Source organism: Etheostoma spectabile, chromosome 23 (genome assembly GCF_008692095.1).
Source record: "Etheostoma spectabile isolate EspeVRDwgs_2016 chromosome 23, UIUC_Espe_1.0, whole genome shotgun sequence".
NCBI lineage: Eukaryota > Metazoa > Chordata > Actinopteri > Perciformes > Percidae > Etheostoma > Etheostoma spectabile.
In genome coordinates, this window is record NC_045755.1 from 11931902 (window position 1) to 11951855 (window position 19954).

Sequence of the window (19954 nt, forward strand, 5' to 3'; positions counted from 1 at the left end):
GTGGAAGAGCTGCTGTACATGACAGAGGACATTTCAAGCTGCAGAGTATTAAAAAAATATGTCATTGAACATGCTTTAACAAAAATCATATTTTACACATGGCATTTAAAAAACAATTAGAGTTATGTGTTGATCCTAAACTATAGACAGATGTGTGCTCAATTTAACAGAGAGTTTAAGGCTGGAAAGCAGGAGTTGTGTTATCCCTCCTGTCTTAGTCCCTCAGATTCCCTCATATATATAGATGTATGTTATATTTTCCTGTAAACCAAAGTGTTGTTGATCATTGTTTGATCCTTACAAACATATTTTAAGAGGACTATTTTGAATATAGATTTTATTTTACTTTTTTCCTAAGTAAAAAAAAAAAATCAGCATAGCCTGTTGTAGGAATCAAATTAAATCAATCTAATTCAAATTTCCCTGTTCTGAAGAAACAAATTGTCTTGACATCAATGCTGATGGACGCTTTGGGGAATGAAGCAGAATGCAAAAGGGAATATACTATAAAATACATATTTATATTGCAAGTATCTTCTATTTTATATAAATATATATAATATATATAGAGAGAGAGAAAGAATCCAACTATAGTTAAATTATTTGATGGCCAATGATAGTTTACTTTGCAGAAGATCAAAAGAAACCATGTGAAAACAAATATAAAGGATTCTAAGTTATTGGATGGGTTTTGGAGGCAAATTGATGGCAGTGTTTTAATCAGCAGTGTTTTGATCAGCAGTGTTTTGATCAGTATTGAAAACAAATCGTAACCATCTGCATACTGTGCTGCGCTGGCTCACACTGTTTACCACTCAAACACTCCTAGACGTGTGTGAAGTCTCCACAGATCAGTTTGATTTGTTCTCTCGAGATGATGGTGAGGAACAAAAATATGATTAATTTACTTCCCCTTTTTTAAATGAACCAAATAGATGATATGTGCTTGCCTAATAGATTTAGAAATAGCATAAAGGATTGTTAGATATATAACCCACCCATTGTGTAGCAACACCTACAGCAGCACCCATATGTAAACATTTAGGACAACTGTTAGTATTGGAAGGACCTTGAAAGCCTTGTGTTTATCACTCATTCCTTCTTTTATCACACACACACTCAAATAATAATTACAATAATAACTCATAAAGGAGATCCCTGTTTGCACATGTTAGAACATCTGAGTCTGCCACAGAGATGTCTCTTTGTGTTTACTTTGATGGAGAAAGCTGCACCCACAGCTTGTTGATTGAGGAAAGGAGTTTTCCAGCTAGTGTTTCTAACATTGACTTTCTTCAGGATATAACTTCAGCTAACAACTCAGAGCTCCTGAGGTGTGGCAGCAGCTCTACGATGCAAACTTTCTGTCAGTGTGTCTGGCGGTAAAACAGCCCCTCTGTAGAACCACAAATGTCTGTGCCTCCCTTCATCTACTGCTGTCTAATTTTAACAATACTTATCTACTTAACATTGCACACACAAATGAGGATTTCATCCCTTGAATGTGCAACGATGCTCATACATATCTGGAAAATTAAAGTATTTGAGAGTTAGTTAGGTTACGTTTGGATATTTAACATCCCTTAATGGAAGAAAATGTCATCTCAGTTTTGTACACGTTTATAAAGAATCAGATTTTAACTCTTAGCCGACACATAGGATCTCTACAAACTTTGATTTAAAGTGGGTTTGTCTCGCTAAGAAAGCCACACTCGACCACGAAGAGTTAGAAACAAACAGGTCTTGTATACCAGTGTGTGTGTAACGAATGAGTTGGCCCATTTGAGAGCAGCGTCATGTACATTATCAGTGTTTTCTTCCGTGAGTTATTTCTTGCTGGTGTGGAAACGTCTCTTTAACAGCATGCAGGCGTTAACTACTTTTTCTTTACCCAGGCATGGGGATGCCGGCCTTTTGTCAGCCTGATGATTCGATGGCAGGTGGTCCACAGCTCCATATACAGTAGTGTTCGGCAAAGGCTTTCCTGTTCCTTATTTACTGGGTAAATGCCATGGCTATGTGGCTCCGTCCTCCACTGGTCAGTAGTGTCTTATGATCTTGTTCGTAGTCTTAGTTCACTACTCATGCAAAGTGTTAAAGGGCCTTTGACAGGATTGAGCTGTTGGTTATTATTTTGTATGGAGAGAGGTTTTCACACAGAGACCAATTTGTTGTAATATTAGTATGTGACGCTACTGTTAAATGTAGTATTTAATAACAGCACTATTTATGGTCAAAAAAGTGAACTAGAGTGTGTAATTGTACTTGCGGTAGCTTTGGAGGCAGGTGGTCATTTTGTAACTGTTCTTAAAACATAAGCCACTCCCCCTCGACTATGAGGGATATCATTGGTTCTGAGGTTGCTAAGTGACACTGGCCCAACATCATTTGGTTTCCTCAGTCACCATTTGTCTCTTCGGTGATGACTGCGTGGTCTCACAGTTGACACTCCCTTTTTTTCCTTCTTCTTCTTCTTCTTTTTTTTCTAATGGAGAGTTCTTGATTTCATTTTTGTTCGTTCACTTAATTTTACATTTTAGAAAGGGAAAGAATGCAAATGAAATAAATCCGAATATTAATTCAATCACTTTTTCTACTCCTATTTTCAATAAAAAGTGAAACGAAAAACCAAACAAAAAGTTGATTTGTAAATAAGTAATGTACAGTTTGTATCTGTAACTTGTCAGTCTGTCATTGGTGACAGAGTCTGTCTTGCTTATAACGCACGCTACCAGTAAATAAAAAAAAGGAAAAAGTATATTTAGACTGTATGGTCCCTTGAAAGCAAGTTTTAAATTAATATCTGATGTATATTCCTGTAACATTGCATTTTTATCTGAGGAATGATGTTATTAAAAAATTGCAAATAAATTGCATTTCCTACAGCTCCGCTTTTATGTTTGTATTTCAGGTCATATTCCTCGCACTGTGTCTTGATACACCAAGGCTGGTAGCCAGCTAACAAGGTACTATAACCTGTCATTGCATTTAAAGTAAATTATTATTATGTTCCAAATACCTGTGACCCACAGGATTTAAAAACTGAAAGATAATTTGTGCATCAAATAATTGTCTCGTTCACCCTCGCAGCTTTTCTAATGTTCACTTTCAGCTGTGTGTGTGTGAGGGTGTTTGGCTCACAGTTTAATATGACTTAAGATAGTCTGCAAAGTTGGGTGCAGAATTCAGAGAAAAAAGCAAAAAAGGGGACACAAAGCAGGAGCCTAAAACAAAACAATGACTTCAGTAGTGTTGAGTTGGAACCAGCTGCTAAAATGCACAAGTTTGGTAACTGGATGTAATGAAGAAACCTAAGCAGAGGAATTTCAAATACTTTACTTTCCAAATGTTACTACTGATTACACAATAACACTTAATTTGGGGTTTTTGAAAAGAAAACTAGACAAGGCATTATTTATGACTACATTCTCCTTTCTAACAACCTCACATTACGTGTCAGGTTTATGAGTTGCCAGATGTCTTTTCAGGTTCCCCTGCTGGGAAAATTCTTTCTCACAGTTTGGACACTTAAATGGTTTCACCCCGTTGTGGCTGAGCGTGTGTCTTTTCAGGCAGTTCAGTGTGAGGAAACGCTTCGGGCACTCCGAGCACAGGTACGGACGCTCCCCTGTGTGAGAGCGTGTGTGCACAATCAGGTGACTCTTGCTGGAGAAACCCTTCCCGCAGTGCGTGCAGGTGTACGGCATCTCGCCCGTGTGGGACCGAGTGTGCAGCAGCAGCTCCCCGGAGGACAAAAAGGACTTCCCACAGGTGGTGCACAAGTAATTCTTCTCCCCTTTGTGCATCTGCATGTGTCTTGTAATCCCTGCCTTGCTGAACCCTTTCCCACAGATCGTACACAGGTTGCTGGGGCCTTCGTGCAGCCGTTCATGTTGCTTGAGCGAATAGTTGCACAGGAATCCCTTGTTGCACTGGCTGCAGACGAATATCCGTCCCCTCTTGTGGAGTCTCTGGTGCTGATAATAACCTGACGAGCTGGTGAATCCCTTCTCACATTGAGTGCAGCAGTAGGCGAAGCTGTGAAGCTTCATGTGAGTCTTAAGTTGATTTGGAAGTTCAAAAACCTTTTCGCACTTCAGGCATTTGGTTTCTTCTTCTGTGAAGTTTTTGTTGACAGGCCGCGTGCTCAGGAACCTTTTGTCATCCCCCGTGGGCTCTTTCCGTCTACGTCGTTCCTTGTTTTCTAAGTTGTCCTTCTTGTGCTTACGTTCCCGCTTTTTTCTAACAAAGCTTTTTGGTTTATGTTTCCTCTTTATCCCGGAGTTGCCTTCCACTTTCATTTTTTCACCGGTCACGTCTTTACTCTTCTGCTGGGTCTTTGCTCTGGCTTTCCTCCCAGATAGTTTGTTCTGAATGGGAGCTCTTACGTGGTGCTCTCTCTGGATGTGCTCTTGGACCTTTCTCTTTAGACGGTGAGCGAATGAACACTGAGGGCAGATGAATAAACGCGACAGTGGATCTGAAAACATGAAAGCAAGAAAAACAGAAAGTTAGTAAAATAAGATTTTGGACCAAATCTTGTCTGCTACTGCAACTGATTGTTTCTAACCTGATTCCCTAATTGGCAGCAAATCATCTGCAGTGGCATCTGAGCTTCGACTCGAGTATTCTTCTAAATCTTCCGATGCCAGAGTCTCTTCCTCATTGTCATAATCATCGTCCTCATTGTAAGGCTCAGTAAACCGTTCCACTCCAGATTGAGGAGGGAGGGCCAGAGTGGACAAAATATCACCCTCGCTGCTGGAAGGAGCTGTTGGTAGAGGAAGGCATTTCATATTTACACATTAGAGTCACTTGTTATAGTGATGGGAGAATTAATTCTTAGTAAAAATCTGGAAAAAAAAGTTGCATTTGTTGTCAAAGAACAAAAACAAGACAATGTAAGAAAGAAAAGTGGAAGGAAGGAAAAAAGAAAAAACTGTCTTTTCCAGCCTTGCTCTTGCACAGATGGAACTCTGGTCCTCTTAGTTTTCTGTTAAACTTACCAGAGCTGAGAGTCCCTGACTCTCTGTGATGAAGCAGCAGAGTCTTCAGGGCAAAGGGTTCAGACAGATGCTGTCCTAATTCTTCTGACACAGGTGTTGTTTCTGTGAGCCATGCTGCAGTCTGAGCCACAGAGAGAAGACCACAGAGATACAGGTTGGCAAGAGAAACAATACTGTATTGGTAAAGACCCCAAAGAAAACGCACAAAAAAAGAAACTCCAGTGACATCTAGACACATTTCACACTGAAAAACAAGAGTACCTGTTGTAGGTCTGGTACGGGCAGCAGATGCTCCAGCCTGGACAGGAACTCAGACACCAGCTGCTGCAGTCTTTGGTCAAAGTTAGAGCCGTAGTTTTCCGGAAACACCTCCTACAGAAACAGCCAAATTATCAACACATCATTGCGTTAAATGTTTGGTGAATCTCTATCCTTTCCATCCTCTTGATCTTTAAGAGGTATTAATTTCTCACTGATAGACTTACTTGGAAGAAAAAGTTCTTTTCAAAAGGAACATTCAAAAGGTTCTGAACAAGGCTGGCAAAGTTGGTGTAAGAGGTCTTCAGTATATCACCATTGGCCTGTCAAGAAATTGACAACAATACAGTTGGAAAAAACAATAATTATAAAATGAATTATAATTAACAGTAACGAGGTTAAAGATTATTAATTTTGGAACTCCATATTTTTGAGGACTATGAGATATGCCCTGGCTTTCTAAAGGTGTGTTGTCCATGTTTAGTGTGTGGAACAGCTCTTTTTCTTAAAAAAAAAAAAAAAAACACCATCTGATCAGTGGAGCTCAGTTCAGCGCTGCAGGTGTGAATCTTATCCAGGTGACTCTGGATGGTCTGCAGGTTGGCGACGCCATCACCGCGACACAGCTCCAGAACCAGCTGCAACAATGCAAAGGTGGGAGACCGGTTACTCAAAAAAGCATGACACAGCAGGGACCATTTCTATTATAAGAGAGAACCACTGTATGATGATACGCACATGTAAGTAATAACAAGACACATAGGCTTAACATTTGAACTAAGAGGGCGCCCGGGTAGCTCAGTTGGTAGAGCGGGCGCCCATATATAGAGGTTACTCCTCGACTCAGCGGCCGGGGCTCGACTATGACCTGGGGCCCTTTGCTGCATGTCATTCCCTCTCTCTCCCATTTCACGTCTTCTGCTGTCCTATCAAAATAAAGGCTGAGAATGCCCTAAAATAATCTTTAAAAAACTTTACAACTAAAAGAATTTTTAAAAAAAAAATCATTCATGAAAAAAAAAGTAAAATGGGAATAATTACGTTATGTGTCATGATTTCAAATGTGTCCCTTGGAGCCACAGAGGGAAACAGGTACGAGGGGCCAATGAACGCAACATCTTGTCATCAATGGCATTCAGATTTTTTATTATTAATAATTCAATTGAATACTGTTAACAAAGAAAAGGATCACATTTCCGAGGGGCTAATTCCTCACCCTTGCTCTCAGGCCCAGGATGAGCTGAGCTCTCTGGCTGGGACTCAGAAGTTCTGGAACAATCTCTGTCGCCAAACAGATGAAGTCCACCAGCTTGTCGTACTGCATCACACTGTGCTGCTGTACTATTTGCCATATGAAAGCAGACATTAGTCTGACTGGCGGGACCAGGAGATGTAACGAGGCCGGAGGAAGAGGGGAACCTGCAAAGCACGATTGAGAAAAGCGTAATAGGATTAATGAATAAGGTAAATTGTATTTACAGAGGCTCAAATGACCATTTGACCACAACTCTGTCCGAGGATAAGCTAACCTCAGCTAAGTTAATAACTGTATTAGTAACTGCATTATTTGGTAAAATGACTAGCTGCGTATACTAGCCGATAACTGAAAAAATAATTACCCAAACCTTTGCTTTTCCACGCCATTTCTTAGTTTAAACACGACTAGAATATAATTCCACTTTTGCATTCATCTGAACGAGTAGCTAGCTAAGGAAATACTCATGACTTCCGGGTAAAACGGATGTTATTATGTCGTCCCGTATGCCATTTCCTTCAGAATAAAATGATGGATATTCAAAGGGAAGACACGCATGCACACGCGCACACACGCGCGCGCGCGCACACACACACACACACACACACACACACACACACACACACACACACACACACGATTCTGGTACAACAAGGACCACTGGTGGTACGTGAGCTTCCTCTAGCGGTAGGCAGATGGAATCTCTTGATATTTAAAATAAATCGAAATCCATTCATTTAAAAACCTGATACTACAGAAACACTACATTCATAACAAAACATAAAACAAAGTAATTAAAAGTAACTTAAAACAGGCTAAGTGCTTCCTTAGGTGTAGATATAAATATTTATATTATGGTTACTTACTTTTGCTCTATTATTTAATTACATGTTATTTAATTTCACGTTGCTTACTTAGCAATATTTTTTCGAACTATGGCCACCCCACTTTTCTTTACAATACCTTTTATATAAGGCAACTTTACATTCATTCCGTACTTTTTGCACATTATCTGTTTGCTTTTTACTGTGACAAACTGCTGCTGTAAGCAGTGAATTTCCCCACTGTGGGATGAATAAAGTATTATCTAATCTGATCTAAATAGTTTTGATTCAATATCAGCCTTCTAGCTGTCAAGTTCATGAATGGAGTGTGCATACGTAGATAATTAGTTACGAGCTGGAGGGACTGAGGAAGTACAGCGTCAACAATAATGTTTTTAGGAATAAACTGCCTGCAGATGAATAGGGTAGGCCTATGCTACTCTATTTTAATGTGGGCCACAATGGTGGAGCCTAAAGGCCCCTGACACACCAACCCGATTATTATTATTTTTATGAGTATGACTAACGCCTCTTAAAATCTGAAAAAAATCTTCAGGAACAGTGGAATGGAACACTGACTGGCCTTCATTCAGATGCAATATGAGCAGTTCTTTGCCTATTATAGAAGACAATAATAGTGTAGTGTATTCATGTGTAGACTATGTTGAGATGGGTGTGAAGGTGATTCACATTAAAAGTAGCAAGACATTGTTGCTGAAAAAGTAATGTTGGAATGGGTTTGTGTTTAAACACACAAGTTCCACATCATTTGTCTTGATATTATCATCATCATCGGGACAGTTGAAAAAATACCGGGACATTTGCTTTTAAAAAAAAAAGGCTTTTACTATCAGAAGTATAACATGTATGAAATATCAAAGGGAAAAGCAACAAATACAAATATTAAGAGTGATTTGTGTGTGTGTTCAGGTTGTGCTCTTCAAAAAAATCAAAAATGAGGTTTTGAACTCTGTTCTCCAATCGAAGCAGGAGATGCGGTGGCACCATCCTGAACTTCTGTTCTATGCTTTGGCAGGCCACGGCAATGAAGTCCGGTCTGGCCTCTGCAGACATTCTGTGAAGCGCTGCCTCTATTGTGCGCATCAGTCCCTTCGATCTGTCTGCCAGCGAATCGTTGTGAGATTTCCTGCCGCGCTTTGCAGGAGGCCTTTGCGGGCTTCCAGCTGACGTGCTGGTGCTGGTTGACTCAAAGCTCGGGTCCAAATAAGTAGATTCTGCGATCGGCAGAACGGAATCCTTCTTATCCTGATCGTTGTCCAAAGCATCAACGGTGGCGCCTAAACTGGTGTCAGTAGGGGCCAATGGTTCCTAGAAAAAAAAGAAGAAAAAAAATCACAAGAGTGGATTTAATATTGATGGATCAATGCATTCATAACACAAGCAGCACATTTTTGGCAGTTAGGCAAAACAGAACTGTGAAATTCTTGGATAAGAATAAATGTGAAGTCCATAGTGAACACTACTTGGCCTTCATTCAGATGCCAAATGAGTACTATTTAACAATGGGAGAGAGAAACTTCATACCGTGTGAGTGAGGTTAGATACACTTTCTTTCCTTTTCGTATGTGGCTCCAGAAAGCGTAACCTCCGCAGTATCCACAGCTGTCTGGGAGTCTTGTCTGTCCCAGAACTTCCTGAAGGAGAGAGCTTGCGATAGCGGGTAAACTGTGTTCGCAGGGACTCCCACTTCTTCTTCGTCTCTTTCTCTGAAAAAGTTTCCAGAGTAGGGTCACATCATAATATGAACGGTCAATGAGTCCAATTTAGTGACAGCGTACCAACCCAGAACCTACACAATAACACAAACACTCGGGTAAGGCCTGCATTTATCGAGATTATTACACAGCACACAATGTCTGCTGGTGAATTCGAAGTATTTACAATGCGGGCTAATGTCCACACATCACAGGCTGTTTCCATTAATAATAAAGACAAGAGGCAACGTTTGGACCCTGCGGTCTCTTTCCTGTCTTTCGTGCATTCTGTGGGATGTATTGTACACACAACTAGACAGAAGAGAAACTCTTACCTGATATGTTTATTTTCTCCGTGATTTGACGCCAGCAGTCGGTCTTCACTACTCGATTAGAATAGTTCTTTTCAGATATGTTGTACAGCGGCGGCCTGTCCTCGACCATGCTGATCAGCTCCTCTTCGAGGGCGTCGGTCCACAGAGTCATGATGATCCAAAACACAACAGAAATCCAATACAATGATATAATCCAAACGATGAGATGATAGAATGTGTTCCCATCTTTTTATTTTCTTATTTTCTTATTTTTTTTTCTTCTTCTTCTTCTTCTTCTTCTTCTTCTTCTTCTTCTTCTTCTCTTTTTAATGGCCGATTGCAAACAACTTTAAGGTGCACACCGCCACCTATTGTACTGGAGGGTGTGACGTCATGTCATTTTACAATTTTACTGCTCATCAACCCTGGAGGCTATCTTCTAAAAATGTTAGTAGTTCCTTCCCAGTGATTCTTATCTCCTCTCCCTCTCCTTCTTCTTCTGATCCCAGTGTCCCGATCCGATTCCACTCCTGCCCGGCCTCCTGAAACCTATCTGTAAACACCCGTCTTTCCACCTCAGTCAATGTGCAGTTCATTACATTACATATTCAGCATTTTCTTTAACTCCAAAGATTTCACAGTTTTTACTATTCTTTTTCCCCATTAAAAACAAGGTGTCATTCAGTCCTGTGTGATCCACCCTGAGTCATTTGTCATTATTGTTATAATTCCCTCCCTCCTGGTCCTTTCTGTCTAATTCTTCATACTGACAGATTTTTTTTATTTTAATATCTAATATATAATATCCCCTTCCTTTTCGTGTGTTGCCATTCTGGTGCCATCACTGTTTATCTGGTAGGTTTACCATCGTCACGTTCAGGGCCAGCACTCCAGCAGTCAGATTGGTCATTGAGCCTAACTGCCCACTGGCCGATTCGACAAGTAAAATCGGCCAAAATGAAGGACGACTGCTCCTTTGACTGAAGATGGCATGGAACACACCGAACAGACTCGAGTCACCGACCTCGCCTGACTGTCCGACGACGTCCGACCGCCGAAAATCGGGTTGGTGTGTCAGTATATATATATATATATATAATATTTTTCTGATGTGGTAGCTTATGTGCTGTAAAAAGATTGAGAACAACTGCCTACAGACTGTAGAAATAACACAACATACAGCAGTGGTTGTGTAGCCCAGTGCATACTGGGAAATAACACTTTTTGCCTGTAGATTTCTTTTTGTGGTGTCCCGGACCTTTTACCCTTTAGTTTATCAATTTCCACATTCAAAAAAAAAAAAAATCAGACGGAAACGAGTACTGCAGACCTGCAATAAATTCCTATCTTTGTGAAGCTCTGGGGGGAGTTGTTAAAATAGCTTTACGTATCAATAGGCCTAACTGGTAAAACAATCTCTGCCAACTGTTAATGCTGCATGTAATAGAGTGACAATCATCCAGTCAGAGTATGCAGGTTCAAATGTCACAGTGTAAGGAACAGACTATGTAATAAAACATCAGAATGTAGGCCTATAACTCAGTGGGGGTATTAAACTTTAGTTCATGAGCTCATTTTAAATTCAACATTCACAATACTTATAATAATAAATAGTAGGCCTATAGCCTACTTAAGAACATCCGCCCACCTTGAAGTAAATAAAGGTTTTTGTTTTACTCTTTAATGGCAAAAGAAGAAGAACAACAACAAAAAACATGCAAGTATTCCAATGTAGCATATACAGTAACACATAAAAAATAATAGCACACAAAACGTTCATAAAGTAGTAAACTGTTCCTGATTTTGCTCAGGGTCCACGCACGGGGTCAATCATGGGCCCTTTAAAAAAGGAAATCAGGAGCCCCTGCTGCTCCAGGTAGCCTATCATATGATCACCGGTAAGGGCGTGAGACACAGTAACACACCCAGTTTTTTTACGCACGCCCCATCAGTGCTGGCCAGACAGCGCTTCGGCAGCCCGCTAACGTTACCCACTGTAACGTGTCGGCGCAAGTATTAGAAGGATAACAGCAGCTCGTCATCATCGTTTGGCTGTCGGCTCTTTGGTTTTACTTACGGAAACTCGTTTTTTTTCATAGCCTACAGTTAATCGTTCATTTGTGCGCAAAATTGGATAACGCACGCTTGGATACTTGTCACCATGGGAGGAAGACGCAGAGACGCACCTGGATCTGGCGAGGACTACTCCTTTGTCAGTCCAGTTGTCAAATACCTACTGTTCTTCTTCAACTTTATTTTCTGGGTGAGTGTTTCTTATGCCATTGAAAACAATGGGTCACAAAGATCTCAAAGCGTGTGGTAACCTTTGTTTACTCTGTGCGCAGGTTAATCATTGCGTGGTCTTAGCAAACCAAATTTGCTCTCTGGGAGCTTAAGTTAAACTGTTTGCTAAAGGATATTTCTCAGGATTTCAAGTTCCAACTATGTTTACTACTTTTGTTTAAAACCCAAACGGGAGATCTTGTGATTGATTGTGAGATCTAGATTTAGTCTGCTGACAGTTGCAATATCCACTGTTTTGTTTAAGTTTGTTGTTCATTAACTTTGGTGTTATACAAAAAGTGAAACCGTGTCCAGGAAAGAGGAAGAAGGAAGGTCGACATACATGGCTGACACACGCACACACCAGGTGTTTTCTGCTCAGCTTTGGGTCAGAGACCACATTTTATTCTCATACTGAAAATCAGAAATGTATCATCTGATGTTGTCAGAGGGGATTTAGAGCTCAGAACCTGTTTTACATATGACCTATTGTTGTTATCTCAACAACAATGTTTCAAACAGCTGCACCCAGTCAACAAAACGGCTGTGGTTTGATTTCAGGCTATAGTTCCTTTCATGACTACTCGGTTGCCAGGGAACTCACACTTTTATTGATTCATATGCTGATGGGGCCCTGCACAAGTGGGTCCCCACTTCTCAAACAAATATGTGTGTTGACTGAGGGAATTGCAAAACTTTATCCTTTTTAAAAGTAAAGAATTTAGTTGAAAGTGACAGCTGAGCTTGGCAGTAGGTTTTAAACAAACCAAAGTTCATGTGAGCGGGTTTCAGCGTCAGGTGCTTAGGCGTTGTGATATAAGGAGATTTCTGACTTACAACAGTTGTTGCAGATTGTTGTATTAAACTTTCTGAGGTTTAGTGGAGACTTTTTTTTGTTGCTGCGAGCAAAAAATGCTGTAGAAAATGTCTGATCTTAAAAGAGAACTAATATAGTTTAAACATATTTGAATCTAATGAGAACATGAACAGACTAAAAGTTTGAAGTTTTTTGGAGTTATTCTTTCTATATGCTAGACATAAAGTGTGTAGAGCTTTTCCTTTATCCATTTCCTTCTACACACCTATGTGAGCGTGTCATTCATGTTCATGACTTCTGGCCATGTACAAACAGGATAAGGCTGTGTAAAAACTTGAAGCTGTTTGACGTGGAATGTGTTGTCATTTCTGTTGCCTCTGGCTACAATGGGCTTTGCACCTGACATACCGATGATAACCGCAAAATGCACGGTTGTCTTCAAGTCTAGAAATGTCATGGGATGTTTGTTATAATCGTGGTAATTCGCTGTTTGGTGAGTTGGTACAATGGCGTTAAACCAAATAAGTAGATCAGTTATGTAACTAACGCAAGAATGGCATTTGGTGACCACTTAGTTTTAGCACATTATTTCACAAAACTGTTGCATTTCATTAGACTTCTACAAAAACAACAACATACATTATTGCAAAGAAACAGCCTTTCAGATCTGGCTTATCCACTGCAAAACTAAACTTTTAGAAAAGGCCCTAGTCCAACCCTAAGAAGGTGCAGTGTCTGTGGTAACTGGATCCATTTCACTCGGGGTAGGAGGAGGGTTTCTGAGGGCTCTCTATTATTCAATTGAGACTGAGAGAGGAACGCTGAGTGAAAGACTCTTTATTTTTTAGGGAAAGGTACAGACTGCTGCCAGATCGATTTAGTCAAATAGATGGCAGAATCGCCTTGTCTACATGTCTAATGAAAACGTTGAGGTCCTCTAGTTTATTCTGCTATATCCACATAAAACACTGTGGCTAAAACGCAGACTCTCCTGTTACCTTTTATTCTCAGTACAGCCTTGTTGCAACTGTTCTGGTGAGTGGGGCCCCTCCCTGGAGAAGTATGAACATAAAAATGGTTCTTCTCCTCCTGTGCTGTGTGGTTTCCTGCCTATTTCTTCTTTCAAGATGCACTACGTATAAAGAAATCTTTTTTTCTCTATGTTCTCCTCAGTTAATATCTCTGGTGATGGTGTCAATCGGCGTGTACGCGCGCATGATGAAACATGCAGGTAAACAATCCTTCACTGAGAGCGCACACAGTCTTTCTTCATGTTGAGTGTGAAACAGTGGGAGTATTGAGTGTCGGGGCCTGCTTTCACCAAGCAACCCAGTGGAAAAACTGCATCCAAATCTGTGTTGTTAACAGAGATAGACAGCCCACTTCCATAAATGTTTCCTGTTACTTTTTAAAAGGAAATTATTCTGTTGATTAAAAAAAGAAACTTCACATCAGTCTTTGAACCCCTCTTTTCTTCTTCTCAGAGGCAGCTCTGGCGTGTCTGTCAGTGGATCCCGCTGTAATGCTGATGGTCGTGGGGGTCCTGATGTTCATCATCACCTTCTGTGGCTGTGTGGGCTCCCTGCGAGAAAACATCTGCCTTCTGAACACAGTAAGTCAGGAATTTTTCTACAGCCAGGCTTCAGTGGATTCTGCATAGATGATGTATAACAGTGCAGAGAGAGACATGGTGTATGACATGGAGTCATATTTTTGCTCCGCCAACATGAGCTGCCACATCATCTCAACAGTATTTTTATATTAGCTCATTTAAAACAGGGTTGGTACCTCTTTGTACAATACTTGCAATCTTTGGGTGACTTGCTTCTTTTTCTTTTTTTACAATGTCCTTCTATCGTTCAGCATGTTTTTTTTAGAGTCGTGGAGGTAAATGAAATCTGTAATCTAAGGAATCAAACAGAAACGGATTAATTGTACAGTGTCGTAAACATCCTTCTCCTCCTCCCTCCCAGTTCTGTATCTGTCTGACAGTGATCTTCCTACTCCAGCTGGCTGCAGGCATCCTGGGCTTCATTTTCTCTGATAAGGTATTGGAACAACATGGAGGATTTTCTCTGTCCGAATAATGCATGTATTTGCTTTTTTACAATCTTAAGGTAATAATTATTACATAAACTGTACTTGCAATGCTTAATTCTCTTTTTTTCAAATTACTCCTGGTGATTGATTGGTAGACTGAACTACGATATGGTCAAACCTGCCATGAATACTGAAATTTCTGTTCTAACTGTGAATTTAGTATTATTGTTTTGTCTTGTTTTTTTAACTAAATCCCACAGAAGGTCTAGATGCATTGTATAATATATATTATTATAATATCCTTAAAATCTAATCATTTGTGAGCAACAAAACCTTTCAATAAGACTGATTCACCTTGAAAAATGTACTAAATTTGTTTATACAGTCTTTCTTGGGGTAGACTTTGGGGGGGTGGGGGGGGGGGGTTTAACTGTTTATTTACTGTCCTTTGATTGTGAAGAATGGTGTAACACTGTCCTCTCCTGGGCTTTGCCTGTAACTGCTGCAAGGGTTGTCAGATGTGGTTTTGGCTAATTAGAAATGAGGATCAAGCTGGATTTATCATATTTGTTATCAAACTGGTATATAACCATTCTGTATCTTCATCATGCATATTTTTGTGCATGCACACATTTTTTTTTTTTTTTATACTCTGCCAAGGCCCGGACTAGAGTGACTGAGATGATCAACAATGCTGTCGTCCACTACAGAGAGGACATTGATCTGCAAAACCTCATTGACTTTGGTCAGAAAGAGGTAAGGATTTATTCCAAATACAGACTTCATACCATAAACACTGTACGTCATCATCATTTTGTAATCATACATACCAGAGCAATAATATATGCACACCTCATTAACATGTCTTCTAATCTCTTCTATCTCAAATGTTTGTATGTGTCGTCAGTTTGGCTGCTGTGGCGGTGTGGCGTACACCGACTGGTCCCGGAACATTTACTTCAACTGTAAGCAGGACAACCCCAGCAGAGAACGCTGTTCTGTCCCCTTCTCCTGTTGTATCATACCCAAAGACAAGGTCACCATCTTTACAAGACTGCTGTTATGTTTTTGTATGTTTTTGTGTGAATCCTTTTAAATGTATTTATCTTACTTACTTATTTAAGCAGGAGGTTATCAACACAATGTGTGGCCAGGGCATGCAGGAGTTAGAGTACATTGAAGCTGGAGACCACATCCACACCAATGGCTGCATAGACAAAATGGTGAACTGGATCCACAGTAACCTTTTCCTACTGGGAGGCATCGCCCTGGGACTGGCCATACCACAGGTAGGATATGGTGCACAGCATACATACCAATGCACAACTCAATGACCCTAACCCCTCTAAGAGTAGAGACTAACCGTTGAAGCCAGCTGCTGAGCCCTCTGTTTGTGTTTTCACTTCTGCAGCTGGTTGGCATCCTCTTGTCTCAGATTTTGATCAACCAGATCAAAGACCAGATCGAGCTTCAGAACTACAACCTCAAGCACCGCGCAGACCCGTGGAGCTAACCCAGGTCGGATCAGACCAGATTTTGATGAACAGCACCAGAAACACGGTGAAACCAGTAGATGGATGTGGGGGGGTGAACCACAAATGCCTGAAAAACATCTGTCATCTCTGGCTGGATTGACCATTTGGAATAATTGGTCTTGGATTTATACAAAACAAGACTAGTGAAGAGCCAGCATGTGGATAAACCATGAATGTGCTTTCAAACACTTGGCATGGAAGTGAAGGACAGTACACATAAAATATACAGGTGGAGAAACAGGACTCTGTCACTACCTACTGGACATAGACAATGTTAGTAGTTACCAAACTATACGGTAGTTGGTGCAAGCAAAGGCAGGAAGGGCATTTGGCTGTCAGCGTCATATTGATGGGATCACTGACCTTGACTTAAGAGCTGCAATCAGTATAGACTTAGACTTAGACTTAGACTTAGACTTAGTATAATCTATTACACAAATTTTGTGTGTGTCAAAGACACCAAATAGGAGTGAGCGTTAATGCATATCTGTGTTTTTATTTTTTCCACTAATCCAAATGTTAACTAACTGAAAAGGGAATTGCATTTATGAACATGTCTTGATTTTGTAGACTTTTTTTTAAAAACAAAAGAGCGACAGACAGGCTGTCCTATGCATTCTCAGCAATGTTGCTTATCTATGAGATACATCTTACATTTGGTTGAGGTTGTTTTTGTTAATGTAGCATTGTGTACCTGACATATTACTGTGTTTTCCATTTGTAGTTAAAATATGTGTCAAATAGAAAGGTCAACCTACTTGATATTTTTTTTAAGATAAAGCATAAGCAATGCACATATGCTAGGTGGTATGTAGTTTTGTGTACTTTCACAAGCCTATGAATGTATTTAAAAAGTATTTACCTCTGGGCCCCAGAAATGCATGAAATGACTATTGTAACAGTACAGTATAATAACCATTTTACTTGATGGGTTTTAAGGTTTTAATTGACAATTAACTGTAAACACTCTCCATAATAAAATTGCCATGTTAGGCAACTTGGTTTTCATGCCGAGACCTGACACTGCATATGATGTCATTTCCTCCTCACATTCTAGCCAGCTGACAGCCTGCGTTTGCCTCCATATGCTGCCATTATAAGTAAATGTTTGCCAAATCACATAGGCTTTGTACAAAGTCTTGTGTGCGTGCGTGCGTGTGTGTGTGTGTGTCCTGTTCTTCTCACCTCTTCCTTCATATTTAAAAAAGAAAAGAAAAAGAAAGTAACAATGTTCAACTAAAGTACAAAAGAAGTGGGGAATTCCCAATTTCCCAGTAAAGAAAACATTTTGATTTGATTGCCTGAGGTCGTGTTGTTTCATCGATGCGGTCACCAGAACGGATCAACTTTTTCTTTTATGACCAATCAGTGGTTAAGGTTCTCTGACTGAGGAAAAAAAAGATTTATTTGAAATGAAAAAACATTTTACCCTCTTTTGTTGTCTTGATAAATCACAAATTAAAGCGGGATTTGCTCTGACAGCATAGGAATGTGTAGCTGGATTTGACTGTTTTTTGTTTTACTGTTCGCTCAGTGGAAATCATCACACAGCTATAAATTTAAGTATTTAATATTTTTACGTATAATTAGAGGAAAACCTTTGAGGTTCTCTACATTTTTCTTCTTTACCAAGGGGACGCTCTGGCAAAAGGTCTACTGTAACTGTGAAGAAACATTCACCAAGACAACCTCTCATCCCTACCCCATTTCTCTGCCTGGCAAATGAAAACCTGAGTTGTAAGGCATTCCCGGCCTGAAACCTGATGCCTGTAGACTTTGGGAGCAGAAACAGCCCTGACTGTTTGACAGTCTTTGACTTAAGTCCACAATCTAAACATGACATGTCTATCCTAATGAAACGCTGTAGTAACTTCTCTTACTGTGATTTTCCCCTTTAATGCATTTGGTTTTTAATTTATTAATAGACTGTGTGTGTGTGTGTGTGTGTGGTAGGGGGGGGTGTCCTTGAAGCCCACAGCAACATGGCTGCCTGGGTGAGTCAGAGGAGGAAAACCAGGGACCACACACAGCCTCACACAGAGCACTGGAGCCCGGGCACTCACAACTCTCACACACAGAGGAGGGAGGAGAGTTCACCCAGTTTTACTCTCAGAACACGAGGAGAGAAACAAAGCATCGGCAGTCATGCAAATACCACAAGTGCACCGTCCACATAATGCGATAACAACAACACCACGGGTTGAGGTTGGACCAGTTTGAAATGAGTTTTTACTGGTATCTTGGCATATTCAAGCACAGTAAAAAAAAAATTAAATCAGCACAAAGTAATGAGACTGTGTTTGAGTTCGGTGTTTTCTATACATTATTTTTCATGTTTAGCAGTTTTGGAAGATTCCTGCAGCCACCTTAACCACAACAGGAAGTCCAGCCCATTATCAATGTCCCAAAAGTAAAAGACTTAATGTAGTTTTGAGTTACTGTGTCCCTCCACTCCCCCCCCCCCCCCCCCCCCCCCCCCCCCCCCCCCCCCCCCCTCCACTCCCTCCCTCCCTTCCACACAAACACTCACATGCACACTACTCTCATATAAACATGTGAAAGCTGTTCAAAACTTGATGTAATTCATGATACATAATTATTAAAAAGGGTTGAGACATTTAGACTGTGTTGTTAAGGCAAACAGCCACCAGTATACAGTATAAACAAACATTTAGAAATGTGTTTAAAAAATCTGTTTAATAGTCTCTATGTAATCCAATCTAGTCTGCATCATCAGTGCAGATAAGGCCACATTATAAAATATCAGTATGTTGTATATCACAGTGTTTTTTCATAATATATTCATTTTGTGAAATGTGTGTATAATACATGCACTGTACATAATATGATATACATATGTATATATTGTAAATATTGTATCTATTATTCATACTTATTCCTTTATGTTATATATTTCTTGATTTCTTTTGAAATAATACAATTAATTTATATAGTCTGGGGTATTGTACATAATGTTTATTGCGTGTGTGCTTGCTTACGTCTGTCTCTTGTACAGCTGTAGAATGTGAATCCATATCTAATTTAAAGATATAAAAGCTCATAATAGATTACAAAGGGCTGTTTATCGCCTTCAGAAAATGTACAGCATCAGAAACACAATGTGCACATACGTACATTTTAAATATACTGTTATGTCAATTACTGCTGTATTAAAGCTAGTGGTGGAATGTAACTAAGTTCATTTACTCAAGTAGTGTACCAAAGTACAAATTTAAGGTACTTGTAGTATTTTATTTTCATGTGACTTTCTACTTCTACTCCACTTCATCTCAGAGGGAAATATTTTACTTTTTACTTAGTACCTTACTCTGACAGATGTAGTTAGTTACTTTGAAAATTAAGATATTAGCACACAAAACACATTGTTTATATAATACGATGTTTTATTATAAATTAAAATACCCAACAAGATAACGTCCTACAAGCACAGGTGTAACATTCAATGCAGGACTTTTACTTGTAACAAGGTATTTTTACAGTGTGGTATTAGTACTTTGACTTAAGTAAAGGATCTGGATAATTCTGTCAAACACTGATTACAGCCCCTGTGTCATGATTTGGTAGATAAGTGGTAGAAGGTCTGAGGGCCTCCTGGGGTTTCATAAAAATTAGGACATTTTCAGATTTACTCCCTTGAAGTTGGCAGAGGTGACATGTATAAAATCCGACTGGTGTATGCTTCTGCAGAAGGTACAAGAGAAACCCTGTCAGATGGGGGTCTGTGTTGTTCTGGGGGTCCTTGAGATGCTGCCATAAGGCACATTCTTCCACTTGCAGAGGGGGATGGGAGGAGAGGTTTTGTTGCTCTGGCTCTCCCCCACCATGTGCATACCAGAGACAAAAAAAAACAACCAGACACTGAGCTGCAACTCAGGAACACAACACA

General features: G+C 40.0%; 3 protein-coding genes across 4 annotated transcripts; 1 reads left to right on the forward strand and 2 right to left on the reverse strand.

Moving 5' to 3' along the window:
• Positions 1–3317: 3317 nt before the first annotated feature.
• On the reverse strand, positions 3318–7015 carry LOC116672845 (zinc finger protein ZFMSA12A). Of its 2 annotated transcripts, none has more exons than XM_032504797.1 (8): positions 6890–7015; positions 6481–6683; positions 5792–5902; positions 5492–5587; positions 5268–5378; positions 5007–5127; positions 4571–4771; positions 3318–4480 (listed from the first exon to the last, which is right to left on the reverse strand). In XM_032504797.1, the coding sequence occupies exons 1-8, from the start codon at positions 6906–6908 to the stop codon at positions 3450–3452; spliced, it is 1893 nt and encodes a 630-aa protein (XP_032360688.1). In that variant the 5' UTR covers positions 6909–7015; the 3' UTR covers positions 3318–3449. The 2 variants fall into 2 exon arrangements, with proteins under 2 accessions (XP_032360688.1, XP_032360687.1); XM_032504796.1 differs by having other exon boundaries at positions 6884–7015.
• Positions 7016–8198: 1183 nt separating this feature from the next.
• Positions 8199–10424, reverse strand: LOC116672857 (transcription factor Adf-1). The gene is made up of 4 exons (XM_032504824.1): positions 10401–10424; positions 9394–9592; positions 8889–9070; positions 8199–8672 (listed from the first exon to the last, which is right to left on the reverse strand). Exons 2-4 carry the CDS (start codon positions 9542–9544, stop codon positions 8247–8249), a joined length of 759 nt encoding a protein of 252 aa, XP_032360715.1. The 5' UTR covers positions 9545–9592; positions 10401–10424; the 3' UTR covers positions 8199–8246.
• An 837-nt stretch (positions 10425–11261) lies between these two features.
• tspan33a (tetraspanin 33a) lies at positions 11262–17164 on the forward strand. The gene is made up of 8 exons (XM_032504823.1): positions 11262–11635; positions 13646–13703; positions 13957–14084; positions 14446–14520; positions 15173–15268; positions 15420–15548; positions 15640–15801; positions 15924–17164. Exons 1-8 carry the CDS (start codon positions 11534–11536, stop codon positions 16023–16025), a joined length of 852 nt encoding a protein of 283 aa, XP_032360714.1. The 5' UTR covers positions 11262–11533; the 3' UTR covers positions 16026–17164.
• The last annotated feature ends 2790 nt before the right edge of the window (positions 17165–19954 follow it).